Source organism: Psammomys obesus, unplaced genomic scaffold (assembly GCF_907164565.1).
Source record: "Psammomys obesus unplaced genomic scaffold, mPsaObe1.curated_primary_1811, whole genome shotgun sequence".
NCBI lineage: Eukaryota > Metazoa > Chordata > Mammalia > Rodentia > Muridae > Psammomys > Psammomys obesus.
The window spans coordinates 3,048,642-3,068,224 of record NW_026596143.1 but is presented as its reverse complement, the minus strand read 5'-3'; the positions used below and the strand labels follow the sequence as shown (position 1 = coordinate 3,068,224).

The 19,583-nt window shown below is 43.1% G+C and overlaps 1 protein-coding gene across 1 annotated transcript; it reads left to right on the top strand.

Moving 5' to 3' along the window:
* The first annotated feature begins 1,194 nt into the window (after nt 1-1,194).
* Nucleotides 1,195-18,189, top strand: Saraf (store-operated calcium entry associated regulatory factor). The gene is made up of 6 exons (XM_055593315.1): nt 1,195-1,432; nt 9,418-9,596; nt 13,234-13,642; nt 15,856-15,994; nt 16,593-16,747; nt 17,420-18,189. The coding sequence occupies exons 1-6, from the start codon at nt 1,327-1,329 to the stop codon at nt 17,443-17,445; spliced, it is 1,014 nt and encodes a 337-aa protein (XP_055449290.1). The 5' UTR covers nt 1,195-1,326; the 3' UTR covers nt 17,446-18,189.
* Nucleotides 18,190-19,583: the final 1,394 nt, after the last annotated feature.

Genomic DNA, 19,583 nt, shown 5'->3' with positions numbered 1-19,583 from the left:
TTAAGGACAGAATTCTCTGTTATCGTTGCGGTATTTTAAGATTGCTGGATTCCATTCAAAGCCTCCCATTTCCTGGCCCCCCCTGTTCAGAAAATTACTTTGCTTCACTGGCCTTGCTTGCCTATCTCATGCCTCCAATTTAAAAATTCTCCAGTGTATCTCGCTACCCACTACAGTACCTCCCTGGTAGGTACTGACAAGTGTGTTAAATGCTAACCAAAAAACAGGCTGAGTGCATGACTGACTGCTCCTCAAAACATGGCCAGAGGGGGTGGGGGGAGGGTGGGGTGCGGTAAAGGGATGGCGGGGGGTGGGGGGTGGGAGGGAGGAACGAGGGTGTTATCCATCAAGCCCCAGGCTCTGGTTAGATCCTTGCTTTTTTTTTTTTTTTTTAATCATTCATGTCTCAAGCTTCAAAGTCATTTCCTGGGCCCTACTCTTCCAGAATTTGCCACTCAGTGCCTATTATCCTGTTATAGTTTTGATCACAGAATTACCACTACCTATTATTTTTGTTTGTCCTGTGCTACGTCATCCTGTTTCCTCAAATACAAATACAAGGACCTTGCTATTTCCCATGACTAAAACACGGCTGTTTTATTTTATATTTTATTTTATGCTATATTAGGCATTCAACACCTACTTGTTGAATGAACGCATCCAAGAAACTCAGAGAAACATTTTGTCTGGGTTATTTGTCTATTCATACAACATTGTCTCCTCTTGGCTTCTCGTACATTCTTAGGGTTTTCATGTTTCAGGTACTGTGCGAAGGTCCCGAGCTCGGAAAACACAACGTCATTCCTTTAGTACCGTTCACCTGGTTCCTATTTAGTACACAGTAAGAGAACACCAGTCCTAAGCAGGGTGGCGTTACCAACCCTCAAAGTAACGCCCTTCAGAGAGGCTACAGAGATTTTGGATATAAGTATTCCTAGTATTTCTCGACTTCCCTTCCAGAAAGTTTTTAGCCTCTAAAACTTTGGCAGCTTCGCGGTAAACGAACCTTCCGGAACGTGCACGCACTCGCCAGCCAGACACAACGCGCTTTACCGGGTCAGTGCCCAGACTCCGCCCACGCGACAGCGCCCTGTCTGGCCCCGCCCACAAGGCGGCGGAGCTCTAGGGGCCGGGTAGAGCGCGACCAATTACGGACGCATACGTGTCGCAGCGCAGTGACGTCAGAGTGGCGCAGGACGGAGAGTCGTTGCGCCGCGCCGCGGTCGGTCGGTGCGGTCACGGTTGTGGGTTCTTGGGGTCGCTGTGCAGCGGGTTACGGGTCCGCAGCGGGTCACGGGCCGCCGAGCGCCGTCTTCACCCGGCGCCATGGCGGTGGCCGCGGTCGGCCTCCCGGGAGCCGCGTGCTGCCGGCTGTTGCGCCTGCTGTCATTCCTGCTGGTGGCCGGCCCTGCGCTGTGCTGGAACGACCCTGGTGAGTGCCGCCCTGCGTGCGCCCGTCCGCTTCCTCGCTGCCCTTCTGACCGGTTTACCTCCGGTCTGTCCTCTCCGGGCTGCTTTGCTGGTCTGGTGAGGACCTCTGGGAGTGGGCGGGGCGCACCAATGTGTTCTGAAAAGTTCTCCAGGTCCTCGGACTTCCAGATTGTCCACTTGTCTCGGACTAGGCCGCATCCTTGAGTCCCGATGGCAAGTTTGACCCTCACCTGTGCATCTTGTCTTGTTGTCATGGCTGTTTGATGCCATAATCGCCCACTGTTGTCATGGCTGTCTGTTGCTATGGCTCGCGGTTACCATGCCACCAGCAGTCTCTGAGTCATGAGTAGTGGCCAGAACCGCAAACCTGGGAATTCTGGATTGTATTGGTTTTGTGGGCTGGATTCCTGCCGCTTATTCTAATTAGTGCAGTCAACCGCGTTGTTTACACTAGCTTTCTTCATACTTTTCACGGTACGTGGGAATTTAAAATAAATTTTAACTTTCCGGTGCTAGTACAGGAGAATTTACTACGGGGGGGGGGCGCTCTTTTTATGTATAGCTGTTATTAAAATGTAGAACTCAGCTAGCTGTCAGTTAAAACGACATTTTTTTTTTTTTGGTCTGGAGGGGAAAGCTGTCAGCCGTGGAAAATACAGCAGTGGACGAGCATGCCTGGAACTTGCATTAAGCAACAGGTGTATTTTTGTAAGATTTTGTTGGTGCGTGCTGAAGTGAGGCTGTGCAGTTGGTCCCCACGCTGAGTTATAACGATGCCTTGTCAGGAGTTAAGACACGCTGTTTGGTACAAACTGCTTGAACACTTTCTTTTAAGCAATCCTAGAAAGTTGTGTGAAAATGAGAGACCTGCTTAGAATTCACCAAAGCCTGGGGAAGTATAGAGATGTAGACTCAGGGGAATTAGAAGAAAAACAACCACATTTAAATTAATGGTGAACCGCTTCCTGGCAATTCTTTGTCTACTTTGGCTGTAAAAATCATTGTTCTGGAACAGAAAGCACCAGAATATTTTGCAGTACTAATTCGGTTGGTTTCCACCTCATTTGAGGAACTGTTTTATGAAGGTGCTTTATTGGAATATTGATTATTAAGTTGTGGTTAAGCAACTCCTCAATTTATTTTTGTTTACTTTGTGTTTAGGTAATATAAAAACACTTAATAATATGTCTAGGAGGGGAGGAAAAACCCCATTCTCAGATTAAACAGGGCAAGGACTATTTAGCTAATTCTCAACCTGTGGGTTGGTTGAGACCCCCTGACCGGCATGGAATGACCCTTTTTACAGGATGCGTAGACCATCAAAAAACAGTAATAAAATTACAACGAAGGTAATTTTATAGGTCAAGGTCACCACAACATGAGGGACTGTATGAAAAGGTCTCAGCATTAGGAAGCTTGAGAACAACGGCTCAGCTAACTATGCCTTGGATTCTGAGAGTATGGCTGTGAAGAAAACATTTTCGTGTCCCCAGGGGATTTCTGTCTATTGAGGAGGGTACACAGTCAACATGTAAATAGCTGGTCATGTGGTGAAATGAGTTATGGACAATGGTAAAGCAAGGAGAGTGGGGTTTGCAGGCAGAGGGGGTACTTAAAAAAATATACATTGATCAGGGGAGAAGTCACCATGAAAGTTTTTCAGAAACCTGAAGGGAGAGAGCTGTAAATGATGTGATTTAAATTTTTGAAAGTTCATGTGGGCTATCCCTTGGAAAACAGGCTGAAAAATGGGTGGGAGGGAAACTGGAGCTTTGTGGAAAGGAGATTTTTATAGTAGTTTCCAAGAACAGGGACCCTTTTAGGTCAGGGGAGAGTTAGTGGAGTTGGATTATCTCTCTGTTTTGAAGTTGGGTACTCTGATGAGGTAAGGGATGGGGGGAAGATGAGGATGCAGAGTAGTGGGTCGTACCTTTAATTCCAACATGCAGGGTTTAGAGATCTACAGAGCAAGTTCCGAGACAGCCAGGGCTATACAGAAAAACCCTGTCTTTTTTTTTTTTTTTTTTTTTTTTTTTTAAGGGGGATAAGGATGATGCAAACATTCTGGCTTGAGTGACTGAAGTGTTAGTATTTTCCTGAGATGCTGGGAGGTATAGGGTCAATTGAGTTCAGCGGCCGTGGTTGCATTTATCTTAAGCCTGACACCTGAGAAAAGATGGTGAATTTTGAGTCAGAAGTTCAGGGGATCCTGTGTGTGCTTTGTTTGGTTTAACAAGCTAGGTGGGTATATGGTGAGCATTTTCTTAGACCTGAAGGCTCTCTGGAGAATTTTGCTCTGGGGTTATGGTAATTAAACTCCTGTGTAAATAGTTCTTAAAATTTTCTTCCTACTATTCCTCATACTCAATTCTATACTCATACTAGTATTCATCAAATATTCTGCCAGACAATTTTAATAAATTGTATCTAAAGTTTACAGTAAATTTAAGATTAATATCTTAATTTTAAAGGTGATGAAACTTATGAATAAATTTATCACCTTGACCAAAGTCTTATTAAGTTGCTGTTGTCAATTTAGTTTAGTGTTCCTCACATTATTCAACAACCCTCCTATGTAGTAAATTAAGGTTATTCTTCTTCACAGTTAGCTTATTAATAGTGTAACTTAAAATCATGGACCATTTTTATTGCTTTGTTTTTCTTTTTTATGTATGAGGCAGTAATTTGTATTTAGTGTAGCAAACTTTAATATAGTTCTTGGAAATTTTAAATTTTTTTAAAATAATTTATTTAATTTTATATTCATTAGTGTGAAGGTGTGAAATCCCTTGGAATTGGTGTTATAGACAATTGTGAGCTGCCATGTGGGCACTGGGAATTGAACCCAGGTCCATTTGGAGGAGCAGACAGTGCTCTTAACCACTGAGCCATCTCTCCAGCCCCCTGGAAATTTTAAATTTTTTAAGGATTTATTTTTATTACTTTAATTGTGTGTGTGTGTGTGGGGGGTACGGGTGTGGTATGTGTATATGAATATGAATGCAAGTGTTCACAGAGGTCAGAGGTGTGGGATCCCTCTGAGCTGGGGTTACAGGCAGTTGTAAGCTGCCTGATGTGGGTGACAGGAATTGAACTCAGGTCCTCAGGAAGAGCAGTGTGTGCTCTTAATTACTCAGCCATCTCTCCTGCCCCTAGATTATTGTTATTTTTTTTGAGACACCATTTCAAATGTAGCTCAGGCTAGCTGTGAACTTAGGGTGCTTCTGCTTGGACTCCCGAAGTGTTTAGATTTTAGATTTTCATCCCATACTGAATTAAGTTTGTATGTGGCTGCAGGTGAAGATTCTTCTAGAATCATCAGTTATGTCTCTTCCACTTATTAAAGACAATTTTTCCTTCTTTGTTGTTGTTCGCTGAAGTACTGTGCTTGTCTGAAGCCGAGTTTGTTAATACTACATAATGAAGATGCATGAAGAATGATGTGACGGTTTTGATTAGGTTTAAGTCAAACCTTCCTTAAAAAGGACTCTTCAGATGTGAGCTCCAGGCATTTCCTAAGCTGTCCGATCAGAACTGCTGTTGATTGCACCTTTGGAACTGGATTAAACTCAGTGATTTATTATTTATTTATTTATGGTTTTTTGAAACAGGGTCTTTGTAGTTTTTTGTTTTTGTTTTTTCCTCTTAATTTTTTTTGAGACAAGGGCTTATGTAACCTGACCTCAAACTCCCTTGTAGCCAAGGCTAGCAAACCATTCAAGTGAGAGTAAATCCTTTTGGTTCCATAAGAGATACAGTATCAATTTACTCTGTTTTTGCCATTCTGGTTAGTCACCGCATTAAAGCGGCCTTATCTTTCCTGTGAAGCTGCCCTTTGCTCACTTGGATTGGGGAATAATTTGTGTAATGATCTTGGCGATGTACCAGAGTTTTACCACTAATTACTCCTTGTCTGAATCTGTCTCCTAAGGGTTAGAAAATGAAAGTGAAAAAATTTCTAATTCTGTCAGTTTTAATTATTAGCTAGAATTATAAAGGATGAGGTAGGGTTCTCCCTTATCAGCAGGGCTGTTTATGATTACATTCCCTACTGGGAAATCAGGCTGTGTGTTAAATTTTTTAATCTTTAATAACTATGTTTAAAGTAATAAAGTAATTGGTTGTCACTTTAGCAATGAGTTAATTTTTGATATTCACTTGAGTATCATGATTTCTCATTTTCATATTTTTCATGATTTGATCTATATTTGTGTTTAAAATGCAGCATAATTTATTTATAAATGTGAACAAGTAATACTATTTCAGAAGTTGAAAAAAAAAGTACCACTGAACACACTGCCTTTATTTTTGAGAGTTTTGTGATTTATATAAAGAGGATGAGCCAAGTTTTGCAATGGAAAGTCTTTATTAGAACTGTTTGGAGGGGCCAACCATGGTGGTGCATGCCTTTAATCCCCACCCTCAGGAGGCAGAGGCAGGCGGATCTCTCAGAGATCGAGGCCAGCCTGGTCTACAGAGTGAGTCCAGGACAGCCAGGGCTACATAGAAAAACCTTGTCTCGAAAAACCAAACCAAACTAACCAACCAACCAACCAAAAAACTGTGGATGAGAGCCGGGATGAAGGTGCTTGCTGCCAAGTCTAATGATTTTAGGTCTGCTCCTTGGGCCACACCGCGAAAGGAGAGAGCAGTGTTCGCGGACTGTCCGCTCACCTCCACCTGTTACTGCTGCATACTCAGACACATACAAATAAAACGTTAAAACTCCCGTCTTCGGTTGTTTTGAAACAAGGCCTCACGTTGCCTAGGCTGGCCTTGAACTTAATGTGTAGCAGACCTTGGCTTTGAACTCCTGACTCTCCTGCTTCTGTTTCCTAAATGTTGGGACAAGACTGTGTTGATTCTTTAATAAACTAGATTTAAAAAGATGAGAGAAAAGCACAAATTACAAAACTGCATTTAGTCAGGTCAGGTCCCTGTGGAAGGACTTCCCAGACGATTCATTCATCTGAGGACTCAGAACAACCACTGCTTAGATTTACAGGCTGTCTCGGCTGGCACACTTAGCTTTCCGTCGTTGTCTGGAATCAGATGAAATTCTGGAGCCTCCTTCCTTTCTTTTTCACTGAAGCTGAATGTTGAAAAACGTAACATGGACCCAGCTGTTGACCAGAAGAAGTCTGTGATCGATTCATCGCCATGGCTATCAGCCCTCCCCATTTGTAAGACTGAAGTCACTTGATCCCCTTGGAGCGGCTCTCAATGAGTCATTTATCTTGCTGGTCCGCCTTCTGCTTGTGGTTATCAGTTTAGTTGCTTTTTGAGACAGGATCTAGATCTTTAGCCCAATTAAAGATTTTCTTGCCTTCAACTCATGCTTTTCTGGCCTCAGTCTCCAAGGGCAGGGCTAGGGAGGAACTGTGCAAGCTGTGCGGCAGACCTGCCCCGCCTGTACATTATCCATTTCCCAGCACCGTTTGTTCACTAATGTGTCCTTACCCCCATTGAAGTGCCTGTTAGTTAACAGTTCTGAGCATTAGAGCCAATGTATCGCTTAGCTTTTCTAGTTGTCTAATTGTCAGTTATGGTTACAGCGTATATTTATATTTAACTGTTTTTACATACACAAGATCTGTGTGTGTGCATGCATGTGTTGATTCCTGTGGAAGCCACAAGAGTACATCAGAACCCTCGGCTCTTCAGCCAGTTAACCTTTCGTGGCTGGAAATATTGAACCTGCTCCTGCGGCCCTTTAGTTTGTAAGGCTGATTTTAAAATTGTTTTGATGTCTGTCTGATCGGTAAAGCATAAATGGAGATCTGTATCTGCCAACATAAATGACTGACCGTGATTACGATTAAGAAATGAAGAGGCCCCGTGAGATAGCCCAGTGGGTAAGGGTACTTGCCACACAAGCCTGATGAGTTTGATTTCATCAACCCAGAGAGCCAGCTCCCGGAAGCTACCCTCTTATTCCACACATGAGCAATGGCGTGGGCACATGCAAACCCTTACACAAGCTAAGGAAAAAGTTTACAGAATGATATTTACTGCATGTTTCGGCTTTTATGAGGTAAACTGACAAGGATCTAAACAGTCTATTTTTGTCACAGTCTGATTGGGTATTTTTCAGGCTGTTAATTGTGGTCATCACAGATATGGGAAGTTGGAGAAAGCAGGATTGGCTTTTATAAAGGTGACACTTGGATAGAATTGGGGGCAACACGACCCTCTAATATGTTAAACTGCTGAAAGCAGAGCTTTTTTTTAATATATGCTTTTGCAGAAAGGGTTGCCTGTGTAGAAACATCAAAATGGCTGGCCTGTTGGTTTGGCCAAGATAGTGGTTTAAAGACTCTGCTGGTGAGACATTCTTGCCATCATTTTCCCAAGGACTGGTACTTTAAAGAGGCAGTGTTTGTGGTCCTTTAGCATAGCCCCCTTGCCCAAACTCTCTGATGAATATTCTGTGGCTTGAGACTGCCCCCTTTCTGACCAAGTGCCTGCAGCTTCCCAATTCTCTCTGAGTTTTGAGGTAAGCAGGCACCAGGTAAGCATGTGGCTGTAGGAGAGGGCCTAGTGCCCTCTGCTTCTCTGTGACTCTTTGATGAGCTCCACAAATCCCATACTGACAGTGGAGCATAGGTCATTCTTACAGAGCCAGTGTCTTCCCCTCCTCGAGATACTCATCTGCATTTTGTATCTGACTACTCCTCTGCATGGTTTCTCACTATTAAGCACATCTGTCAACATTAATGTGTGTAAACATTAGTATGTAGTACTTTACCTGTTTTCAAGGTTTGTATAAAGCTGAACACTCTGTAACTTCCATTTTGTGTAAAATGTTTCTGTCATTTGTTTAGTTTGATACATAAGTTCTAGTTTCTTTAGACGCTACATACTACAGGATACACTATATGACTAGGGAAGCAGTAGGGAGGTACCTCAAAACAAAACAAAACCCCAACAACAGTTAAGAAAAAAAATCCAGCTCTACTGCTTCTTGCCATTTGCTCAAAGACTCCAAGCCAACACATGACACGATGCCTGTGGTCAGTGTTACTGCAGTCACAGTAACTGAGCTATGGGACCCACCTGGTGTCTAGCACAGTTCGTGAACGGGTAAGGAAAAAGGTTTACATATACAGTGCAGTTTTTGCAACCATAAAGTTCTGCCATTTGCAGGAAAGTTCATACAGCTGGAGATGTTCCAGACTGGTTGCATGGGTTTTCGCTCAGCTGTGGATTCTAGATAATACAGATGCTTAGTATATGTGTAATGGTTGCTGAAAGTGGAATGTAGCTGTCTGGGGTAAAAAGGGTACTAATGGGATGGGGAGGGATAGAAAGGGGGAGGCTATGGGAGGAATATGCTCAAAGTACACTATTTATGTGCTTAAAAATGGTTTTCTGTAATTTTGTGTAAATAATAATAATAGGGCTGGCAAGATGACTCAGTGCACAAAGGCTCTTGTTGCCAAGCTTGATGGCCTTAGTTACAGACGAGGACCCAAGTAGTGGAAGGAGAGCATGGACTCCGTAGAGTGTTCTGTCCTCCACATACGTGCCCAGACATGTGCAAATGCACAGCGGGACCCACAATAACTGAGTGGAAAAAATTAAAGAACAAAGAGATTGCATTCTAATTATAACAAAAAAATCTAGGTTAGAATCTGCCTTTTTACCAGAGGGTAGATATTTAAATTATTGCCTGTAGGGACATTTTGTGTGTTTTTATCATTTTTAATTAACTATGAATATTATTATACAGTAGTTTTATATTATTGAACTTTGGAATTAGGAAAAATTATCCAGAACTAGTGGTGAAGAAATATCTAGCTTACAGTGATGAGAGGTTTTAAATGTGGTCATCTGAGTTTGTGCTGTGGGGTGCCCTTGAGTCTTCTCAGTTACCCCAAAAGCAGGGCGATGGGGAGGGGCGACCGATGCTTGACTTTGAAACTGTCCATAGGATGAGTCTGTTTTAGTAAGAGGTGCTCACTTTGACGCGTGTTCTCATTCCAGACAGAATCCTGTTGCGGGATGTGAAAGCTCTCACCCTCCACCATGACCGCTACACCACCTCCCGCAGGCTGGACCCTATTCCACAGCTGAAATGTGTTGGAGGCACAGCCGGTTGTGATGCCTTTACCCCCAAAGTGATCCAGTGCCAGAACAAAGGCTGGGACGGATACGATGTACAGGTAACAGCTACTGCCTCAGCAACAGCTTCAGTGGAGTGATGTTGTGTGACACTATTCCTGGGGAGACTGAGCAGACGACGCTCACTCCAGATAGGGAGCTTAATGACAGACCAAAGTAAGGACACCATAACGTCCAAGTTGGTGAACCAGTGAGTTTTACTGAGGTTGCCTACAGGAGCTTGGGCGAGGGGTGACTTAACGGGAGCAGATGTGCCTCACAGACCGCTGCATCATCAGAAGCCCACACCAGCATGGGTCCTAGCTCATGGTGGCTGGGTACCTCCAGGTGGCTGGACGGGTGGCGGGGGGGGGGGGAGTGTTGTCCAGAGCTCGCTGGTTTGAGAGCATCTCTTAGCAGTCCTCATGCTAGAGTATACACAAGGGCAGTCCTAGTTGTTTACCGTCAGGGCGTAGTGAGCTCCCCTGCAGGATGGAATGTGTCACCGCTAGTTGGACCTAAGCCTGTGTCTTAATGAGCTTCCCTCCAAGATGGAGGTTTATCTTGGAAGAAATTGATACACAGCAAATTTTAATCCACAGCAGATTTTAAACTGTTTATTGAAACATGAGTTTTGGAAAAACTAATGTTCCTGCTTGATAGAACCTTGATGCATGGCCTTTGTAGTTCACAGTTTTTGTTGTTTGGTTTTTGAGACAGGGTCTCACCATGTAGGCCTGGTTTCTTGGAGCTGGCTGTGTAGATCAGGCTGCCCTCGAGCGCACAGTGCTCTCCCTGCTTCTCCCTCCCAAGTGTTTGCATTCAAGGCATTCCTGGCTCTAGCTTGGTAATGATTTCACAGCCTCCTCCCATTATTACTGAATCCTGGCTAATGCAGACGTCTCACATCCATGCTAAATTACTTTTACAGTCCTGGTGGGGCTGGGGGTGCTAACAGTGTGCATAATAAATGTGTCATACACCACATGACTAGGATAGCAGGAAATTCATCTAGGAGGAGAGATAAAATAAATACTTGAATTGTACACATACCAACAGAAACACATTGTTTCACTTTGGGGGTGTAGGCATCACAGCTGGCTGTGCTGCCCACACATTTCAACCAGACACACAACCAGCTGTGTCTGGTTGGGGCACTGATGAAGACTCAGGGGAGACACAGGTGCTGACTTAGGAAGGAATCATGAAGTGTAGAGCCTCTCGTGTGTTGTTTAGTAGCAGCAATTTAAGTTGCAATGCAGTACTCAGAAACCACCTTAGCATGTACTGTTGTAGGTTCAGCGTGTTCTGCCTACTTAACCCAGTAAATTCAGAAGTCCTTTTCCAGACAAAATTAATAATAACATAGTAATGACAACAGCAAAAAGAGAATTGCATATTATGTAACTAAAAAACATTTGGGATTGAAAGAAATAATCAAGAAAGATGCTCCAAAGCTGGGCGTGGTGGCACATCTTTAATCCCAGCATTCAGGAGGCCAGCCTGGTCTACATAGTTAACTTCCAGGACAGCCAGAGCTACATAGTGAGACCCTATCTCAAAAAATCCCAAAAACCAAAAAAAGAAAAGAAAAAAGATGCCTCAGTCACTCCACTCCTAAGAATATATCCAAGAGAACTGAAGACATATTTCTTCCCAAAAACTATCAAGTATTTGTAGGAATATTCAAATAGCTAAAATATAGAAACAGCCTAAAAGTCCTTTGCTAATGAGTAATGTGATGTAGTCCATTCATAAGGTGGGGTGGAGTGTTGTTTAGTCATTGAAAAGAACACAGTGCTGATTGAGGCTGAAACATGGACCACTCTGAAAATATTCTACTAAAGGAAAGGTGACAGTTACAGAGACCTACATGCCTGTGATCCTCTTGACAAGAAATGTCCTAGTAGGGGGAGGTAAAGCAGACAGCATGGGGAGCTGGGAGGGGGAAGTGGGCAGCTGCTTATGGATTTGAGGGTTCTTTGGGGATGATGAATAGATTATGAAGTTGGTTATAGTAATGGTTGTGCAGCTACATGAATTGTGTGTGAATCCACCTCAGTGAGGCTGTTTGTTAGAAACAGTACAGCAGTGCACCTGAACATGAAAGAGCAGCATAATTTGAGCAAAACCTAACAAAAGGGCAGGAGAACCTGTTGCAGTGCCCTTGCTTGTATCTAAACCTTGTGAGGGAAGCATTTTATCTGTTCAGCAAAAATTAAAGAATTGAAGTTTCACCTGCTTGCTTACTTAGTTTTTGGTGGTGCCGGAGCTCAAACCTTGGATATTTGCTCAGTCCCTGATCTACACTCTAGTTTCAGTTTTGTTTGTTTGTTTTTTTGAAGTGAGATTTTTACTGTGTTCCCTGGCTGCTCTGGAACTTGGTGGGCAGCTTGGCTGGTCTCGGACTTCAGCCTCCTATTGCAGCATGCCACAGCGTTTGCATTATAAATTTGGACCATCATGTCTGGCTGAACATGCCTGCTTTCTCTGGGTCTCTTTGTTTCTCTCTCTCTGGTAAAATTTAAGCATTATGAATTCTTTTGCAGTTTTCTAAATATTATCTTTAAAAAAGCTCAAGAAGATTGTTGGTTAGGATTAGACCCTATAAAGTCAGCCCATGGTTTTTAGAAACTGTGTATGGAAAGTTTTGTTTTTCAGAAAGTGATCTGTTGTATGTAGCTATTAGATCTTATATATCTGATGCTGATTTAAAAATCCTTTTATTGTATTTATTACATTTCCCCCTTCCCTTTTCTCCTCCAAATTCATGGCTTTTTCTTTAATCATTATATGTATGTATGTATGTATGTATGTATGTATGTATGTATGTATGTATTATAAAATATGTGGCACTGAGTCCTCTTAGTTTTGCAAGCATGTATATTTTTAGAGCTGACCATGTGATGGTATTGGAGAACCAATTAGGGGCTCTTCCCTAATGCTGATCCTTTGATGTTTAACATCTAGACAATCTAGCTGTAGAGGAAGTTCCTTCGACAGCAGTGGCAAGCATGTAATAGTTTGACTATTTGCCTCAGATTTATAAATTATGGAATAACTAACATACTATCTTAGTTAGGGTTTCATTGCTGTGAAGAGACACCATGACCATGACAATGGAAAACATTTAATTAGGGTTGGCTTAGAGTTTCAGAGGTTTAGTCCATTATCATCATGGCAGGAAGCATGGCAGTGTGCTGGCAGACATGGTGCTGGAGAAGAGGCCCAGAGTTCTATATTTTGATCCTCAGGCAATGGCAAGAGACTCACTGGGCATAGCTTGAACATGTATAACTTCAAGGCCCACCTCCACATTGACACACTTCCTCTAATAAGGCCACACCTCCTAATAGTGCCACTCCCTATGGGCCAAGCATTTAAAACATGAGGCCATGGGGCCATACCTATTCAAATCATGAGATGTACAGAAGAATGTGTAATGTATATCTGGGGAATAAGGAAAAGTGACAAAAAGAATGCTCATGTATACACACCAGCATAAGTAGAATGCTAGTGGAACCGCTGTCTTGAAGCTCTGAGTCTGTCTCTTCCACACATACTCATGGTGTTGAATTTTGTGGATTGTTCTTTTGCAGTTTTGTGACAGCTGCATAATCAATGTGATATATATGGAAGGAAAAGAATCTTTTGGTTGTTACAGGCTGTTTCTGTTTTTTTTTTTTTTTTTTTTTGCAGTGGGAATGTAAGACCGATTTGGATATTGCATACAAATTTGGCAAAACTGTGGTGAGCTGTGAAGGGTATGAGTCCTCTGAAGACCAGTATGTACTCAGGGGTTCCTGTGGCTTGGAGTACAACTTGGATTACACGGAACTGGGCCTGAAGAAACTGAAGGAGTCTGGGAAACACCAAGGCTTCTCTGATTATTATCACAAGCTGTACTCCTCTGATTCCTCTGGTGTTGGCGGATTGGTTACCATTGGGGTACTCCTTGCTCTTGCCTATGTGGTTTATAAGCTGTTCCTTAGTGATGGCCAGGGTTCTCCTCCGCCATATTCTGAGTACCCGCCGTATTCCCAGCACTATTCCAGGTTTACCAGTGCTGCAGGAGCGCCTCCCCCAGGCTTTAAGTCTGAGTTCACAGGTATGTTTCCTTGCTCTGGGGCAGTAAGTGGGGTGCATGTGAGCAGCTGAGTCTTGGGCCTGTTTCTGAAGATTTGACTAGTTGTATCGGGAAACAAAACATTGGTCTACTTAATTAGATTAAAAAAAAAAAAAGGAAAACTTCTTTTTTCAAAAAAAGACTTTTCAAAAAGTGTCCTTGTACATGTGTGGGTGTCCACGGAGGGCAGAAGTGGGTGTCCAATACCTTGGGACTAGCATGTAATAGTTTGGTCCAGGTGATTTTATTTAACTGTCTCTCTAGGTGCTAGAGACCAAACTTGGGTCCTCTGGAAGAGCAGAAGTGCTACCTTTGCAGCCCTTCTTTTTTTAAAGACAAATTAAAAGACATATTTTGTATATGTGCGCTCTGTGTGAGTGTGGGGTTAGGTGTGCTGTGCTGCTGGTGTGGAGGGCAGAGGGTAACTATGAATGCTCCCTCCCTCCCTCCACCTTTTTCTGGGTTTCTGTGGCGTAGGACGCGAAATTGTCAGTCTCGCACGGCACCTGCTCAGCTGAGCCGGGTGCCTGACTGCTGCGCTCTTCTGAGAGTGTGTTGTGGTTGCTGTCACTGAAGATGCCTGGTAACGCAGGTCACCATTTAGCTGGAACATGCAGTGAGCACTGTTAATAAGCATGCGCTTCATTTCTACTTCATACTGTACCCCACATTTCACGCATTAATATTATAGAATTTAACTGAGAGTAAAAGAACTTACTAGAATAAAATAGGAAAATATAGTAACATTTTCTTCTGTGTGTGCGTGTGTGTTTCTGTGTGTTTGTTTGAGACAGGGTCTCAGTATGGAGCCCCGACTGTCCTGGAACTCACTTTGTAGACCAAGCTGGCAAACCCACAGAAATCTGCCTCTGCCTCCCAAGTGCTGGGACTAAAGGTGTGCACCATTACGCCTGACTAGACAGATTTCTTTAATAGCACAAAAAGTACTAGCTTGAAAAGGAAAGATAGATAAACTAGACTTTACTTAAATTAAATGTTTATCAGGAAACTGTGGTAAGAAATGAAAGGGGCAGGCTATGGGTTTAGATAAAGAATTTGTAAAGCCTGGGCTGGAGAGATGGTCCATTAACAGCGAGGCTCATAACCTAAAAGACGAGATTTGTAACCTATACTGCTGACAAGGCATCCACAAATCTGAGAAAAGACAGACTTGTTAAAACTGGGCAGAGGGGTCGGCTAGATGGCTCAGTGACTAAGGTGCTTGCCTCCAAGCCTGGCGAGCTGCGTTGGAGCTTCAGGAGCAGAGGGTGGAAGGAGAGAATTGACACTTGAAAGTTGTCATCTGACCTCTCTACACGCATGCTGTGCTGCTGTGTACACCCCCAAATAAAGAAATGTAATAATCTAAAATTAGGCAGAGGATTCAAAGAGCCATTTTATAAAAGAATATCCAGGGGCTCAAGAGTTGGCTCAGTGGTTAGGAGCATTTACTGCTCTTGCAGAGGACCTACAGCTTTTAGCTGTCTTTTTAAAAAAAGGAAAAGAAAAGAAAAAGAAATCTAGTCTCAGGAGTATCTGATGCCGTCTTCTGACTTCCATGGGCACTGACATGCATGGTCATGGAATGGACAGAATTAAAGAATAGGAAGTCTGAGTACTGTTTATCTCATAGCATACAGGTTATCTATTGGGCTCTTTCTCAAGCTGTCTGAGGTGCTAAAACGGCTTATTGATGTGGGTGGTGGTTACATGGAGGGAACAGATAGTGAGCTTATTGTTTCATAGTGTTAAGATTAGCATGCTTTTCTAGGTGTATCCATGTTTGCAGTTTCTTCTAAGCAGAAGGAGTTTATAGTCTGACATTGTAATTGATAACTGTCAGGCTCCCTTTCCCATTAGAGACAGGTACTGTTTTTACTGGGAGTTCTCACAGAGCTTCACAGCATTGGAATGGAGACTCTCAAAGGGGGTTGTCATCTAGAAGCTCATCCTGAGCAAGGCACATAATAGGAAGACTGTCCTTTCAAGTCCTAGAAATCTCTCTCTCTCTCTGACTATGGGAAATGTGTTCTGAATTATAAGTCAATATTGTATAAATAGCCCTTTGGAATTCGGCTTGTTCGTGGGCTGAGGGCTGAGCATTGTTAGTAAGTAGTAGTACTGTACAGATGAGACAATGAAATGTCACCTGTGTAGGAAGACGCTTAATCTAATAATGTGCATCTTCTTTTAAGGACCACAGAACCCTGGCTATGGTGCAGCTTCTGGCTTTGGGAGTGCTTTTACAGGACAAGGCTGTGACAGTTCAGGGCCGGGCTTCTGGACTGGCCTGGGTGCTGGAGGATTGCTAGGATATCTGTTTGGCAGCAATAGGTAAGCTTTGCACTCATCCCATTTGCTCTTAGTTCCATCAGGGCACCTTTGTTTTGCTTACAGTTTGAATTTAAGGAGAACAGATGATGGTGATCTTGCCCTACTGAATGCGATTTTTGCATAGAGGGGATGGCACCAAGCTTTGGTTTGCTTTGGTCAGTACTATGACTATTATTTTCCTTTGTTGTCTTCCTTCCTCTCCTGTCCTAAGAGTTAGGAGAGAGGCTGTCTGTCTGCCTGACATCTGAGCAAGTGAGAAGGCGGAGGAGGACACAGCTATTGGGGAGGGACAGTTGGCAATCTGTCTAGGTAGAATGATAGAGGGAAGCATGGAAAAGAGTTGAGGTGGGTTTTAGAATGTCTGTGGTTGGGAATTCATAAAGAAGGAATATTTGCTTCCTACAATTTTCTATTCCCACAGCAGTTGTTACAACTGGCAGAAGTAAATACAACATGTGTCATGGTAACCTCACATATCAGAACAGTCAGGAAAAAAATATTTGGTAAAGGTGCTGTTTTCTGATGACTTAGAAACAAGGAAGTGGTTAAAAATTGTAGTCAGAAGAAAAGATGCCTAACTCACCTTTCTGTCTTCAAGGGCGGCGACCCCCTTCTCAGACTCGTGGCCCTACCCACCCTGCCCTCCTTCCTATTCTGGCACCTGGAACAGTCGGTCTTACTCACCACCAGGCGGAGGCACAGGGAGCTATTCTGCATCCTCAAGTACAGACTCGAGAACCAGAACAGCATCAGGTAAAAGCAGGTGTCCCTGCTGAGGTACACAGCAGCTTCAGGACCTAAAGTGCTTGTGTGTGAGCAGCACAGTTAGCTGAGACTGAAACCTAAATCATACTCCACCTCCTTCACACTTTAAATATTTCCTAAAAGTGGCTTCGAAATTAAGCCTGCCTAGATGCTAGAGTGTACTGATGTTTAGCTTTGGACTCCTTTAAGCTCTAAGCTAGGACTTTCAAAAGTTTGTAGAAGTCTGGCCTCTCAACTTCAAGAGAATTCCAAAAATAGATTGAGTTACACTTTCAAAAAGGTCAGCAGAATGATTATAATATTTATTCTAAAGATTATAGAAAGCAAAGATAGAATGTAAAAAAACAACAAAACATGTTAGAGGTGGTGGGAAACAAGGCATTTGCCTATCTCCATGGTTATTTGCATGGTGGCATATTGCTTCCTGTTCCTTGGCTTACAACGAAGCCCTTCTTTGGTTTCCTGAGAGCAAGTGTGTGAGGTTAGGAGACTATGAGAGGATCTGCCTTGTCCCACACCATCCTGTTCCCCCTCGTGGTGTAACTTTCTCTCATAGCTTGCTTGGTTGCTGACAAGAAACATGTTCAACTTCTGAAGCTTTGTAAGCAGCTTTCATATGTTTTGAAAAGCTAAAGCAGACTTTCTTTCTCTCATCTTTAGCATATGGTGGCACCAGAAGACGATAAAATAGAAAGTTGGAAGCAAACACTGGATGCAAAGTTTGGAACTTGTCATCACCATCTCTTTAACACCTGGATAATGGGAATCTCCAAAAGTTGTGTGGTGTTTTGTCCTTGTATAGCTTTTCATGCCCTGTTGTTTGTGGCCAAGAGCTGATATGTGACAGAATGCTTACATTTTGTATGTTTTAGTGTAATGTGCAGTTCAAAGTGATGGCTACTGTGGAATGCTGACATTGTCTTGCTTGATTCTAAAGCCTGTGGTGCTGGAAGGAGCCTTAAGAATGGAGCATCCTCCTCCTGAGTCTGAGCACAGACAGCTTGAGCCAAGGTGGCTTTAGTTGAGAGTCATTCCCTCATAGAAACAATAATCCTCTATTTGGTATTAAAACATTTGGTATTTGCTGTTCTTCAAACATTAAAGCCCAGCACTGGACTACTAATTATGCTAATCTGTGGGTTCCAATCACTGGATCTTCAGAGCTTGGACCGCTCCTGTGGTGGTCAGCGTCTGGTGAGTGAGCTGACCTTTCCCAGAAAAGGGGTGAAAATGAGGAAGTAAATGACTGTGCTCCCAGAAGGGTGGAAATCACTAGATTCTTTAGTTTTCAGGTGGTAATGTTCAGATGCTCCAAAGCAGTCTGTCAACAGCAAAAGCATGCAGCTGTCTGTGAAGTCTTAGATGGTCAGATGTTGTAACAGTGCATTTCAGCCTTACATTATATGACAATAAACTAAAAAAACCAGGAAGTATTTGTGTTCTTTGTACTAGCTGTGGCACTCTTCTTGTGTGGTTTCCTTATCTCACACCAGTGAGATAAATGTTTGGTAAACATTTTCAAAATAACTTCCGGGGCTCGGGTGCTGGCCCAGTGGTTCAGAGCTTGTATTACTCTTCTAGAGGACCTGAGTTTGTTTCTTAGCACCCACATCAGGCAGCTTACACCTGCTTGTCGTACTCTAGTTCCAGGGGCAGTGGTTGTGTTTGGTCTCCTAGGGCACTTAACTCATGTGGTGCACATACGCACACACAGACACAGTTAAACACTTAAATTGCAAAAAGAAGACAAAACTTAGGCTAAGAATAGTAGTGCACACCTTTAATCCTAGCACTCAGGAGGCAGAGGCAGGCAGATCCCTCTGAGTTTGAAGCCAGCCATGGTTATACAGTGGAGACCCTATCTCTAACAAAACTAAACAAAAACTTAATTTGGTTCCTAGTACCTGTGTTGGGAGTCACATCTGCTTCTGACTCCTGCTCTAGGAAATGAGGAGATCTGACCTCTGAGGTACCATTTTCAGAGTGGATGAGGTCCTCTGCTTTAAAAAAATAAAAAATTAAAAAAAAATTAAATCTTAAGTCTTCCCCAGCCCACCAAAGATTACTTTTTATTTACTGTTGAAGATCACAGACTGGAGAGGATGCAGTTCTGATAAATAGAAAGGGAGATACAAGATCTCAGTAAAGCCGGGGAATTGGAAGCCCTAAATTCTGATACAATTTCCTTGCCTCTGAGAAAAAAACTGTCCTTTGCCTGAAGGGCAGGTTATACTCTCCAGAGATGTTCCCTGCAGGGCACTGCTGAGTCTCCTCAGAAGCTGTTCCTACCCACTCTATAATAGACCTGTAACTAGACCCACGTTCCTACCAAAGGATGAGGTACAAACTGCAATCCATGAGAGAATGGACTTTACGGTAGGAGCCACCATACTCAGGAGAATGGCTGTTTAGAATGGATTTATCATATGAGACCACCCCCCTCGGGACAGTCCAGGGAACACACTTCATTGCATGTGTGACTCTGCTCCTATAAGGTTACAATGGAGACATATTTCCTGTGGCCTAGTGATGGCTAGAGCTGTTGGGCTGTCACAGATGATGGTGGTATTATCAAGTGTTTGCTGCCAGTGACACATGCTCATTATGAATGCTATGTGACTGAAATGTATTTGCTAGGATCTTGGCTCATTATTTTAAAATAGACTCATGTAAAAAAGTTTGTTGTAGGGGCTGAAGAGAGGGCTCAGTGGTTAAAAGCATTGGGTGTTCTTCCAGAGGACCCTGGTTCGGTTCCGAGCACCCACATGGCAGCTCACAATTGTCTGGTCTGTAACTCAGATTCTAGTGGATCAGACTCCCTCAC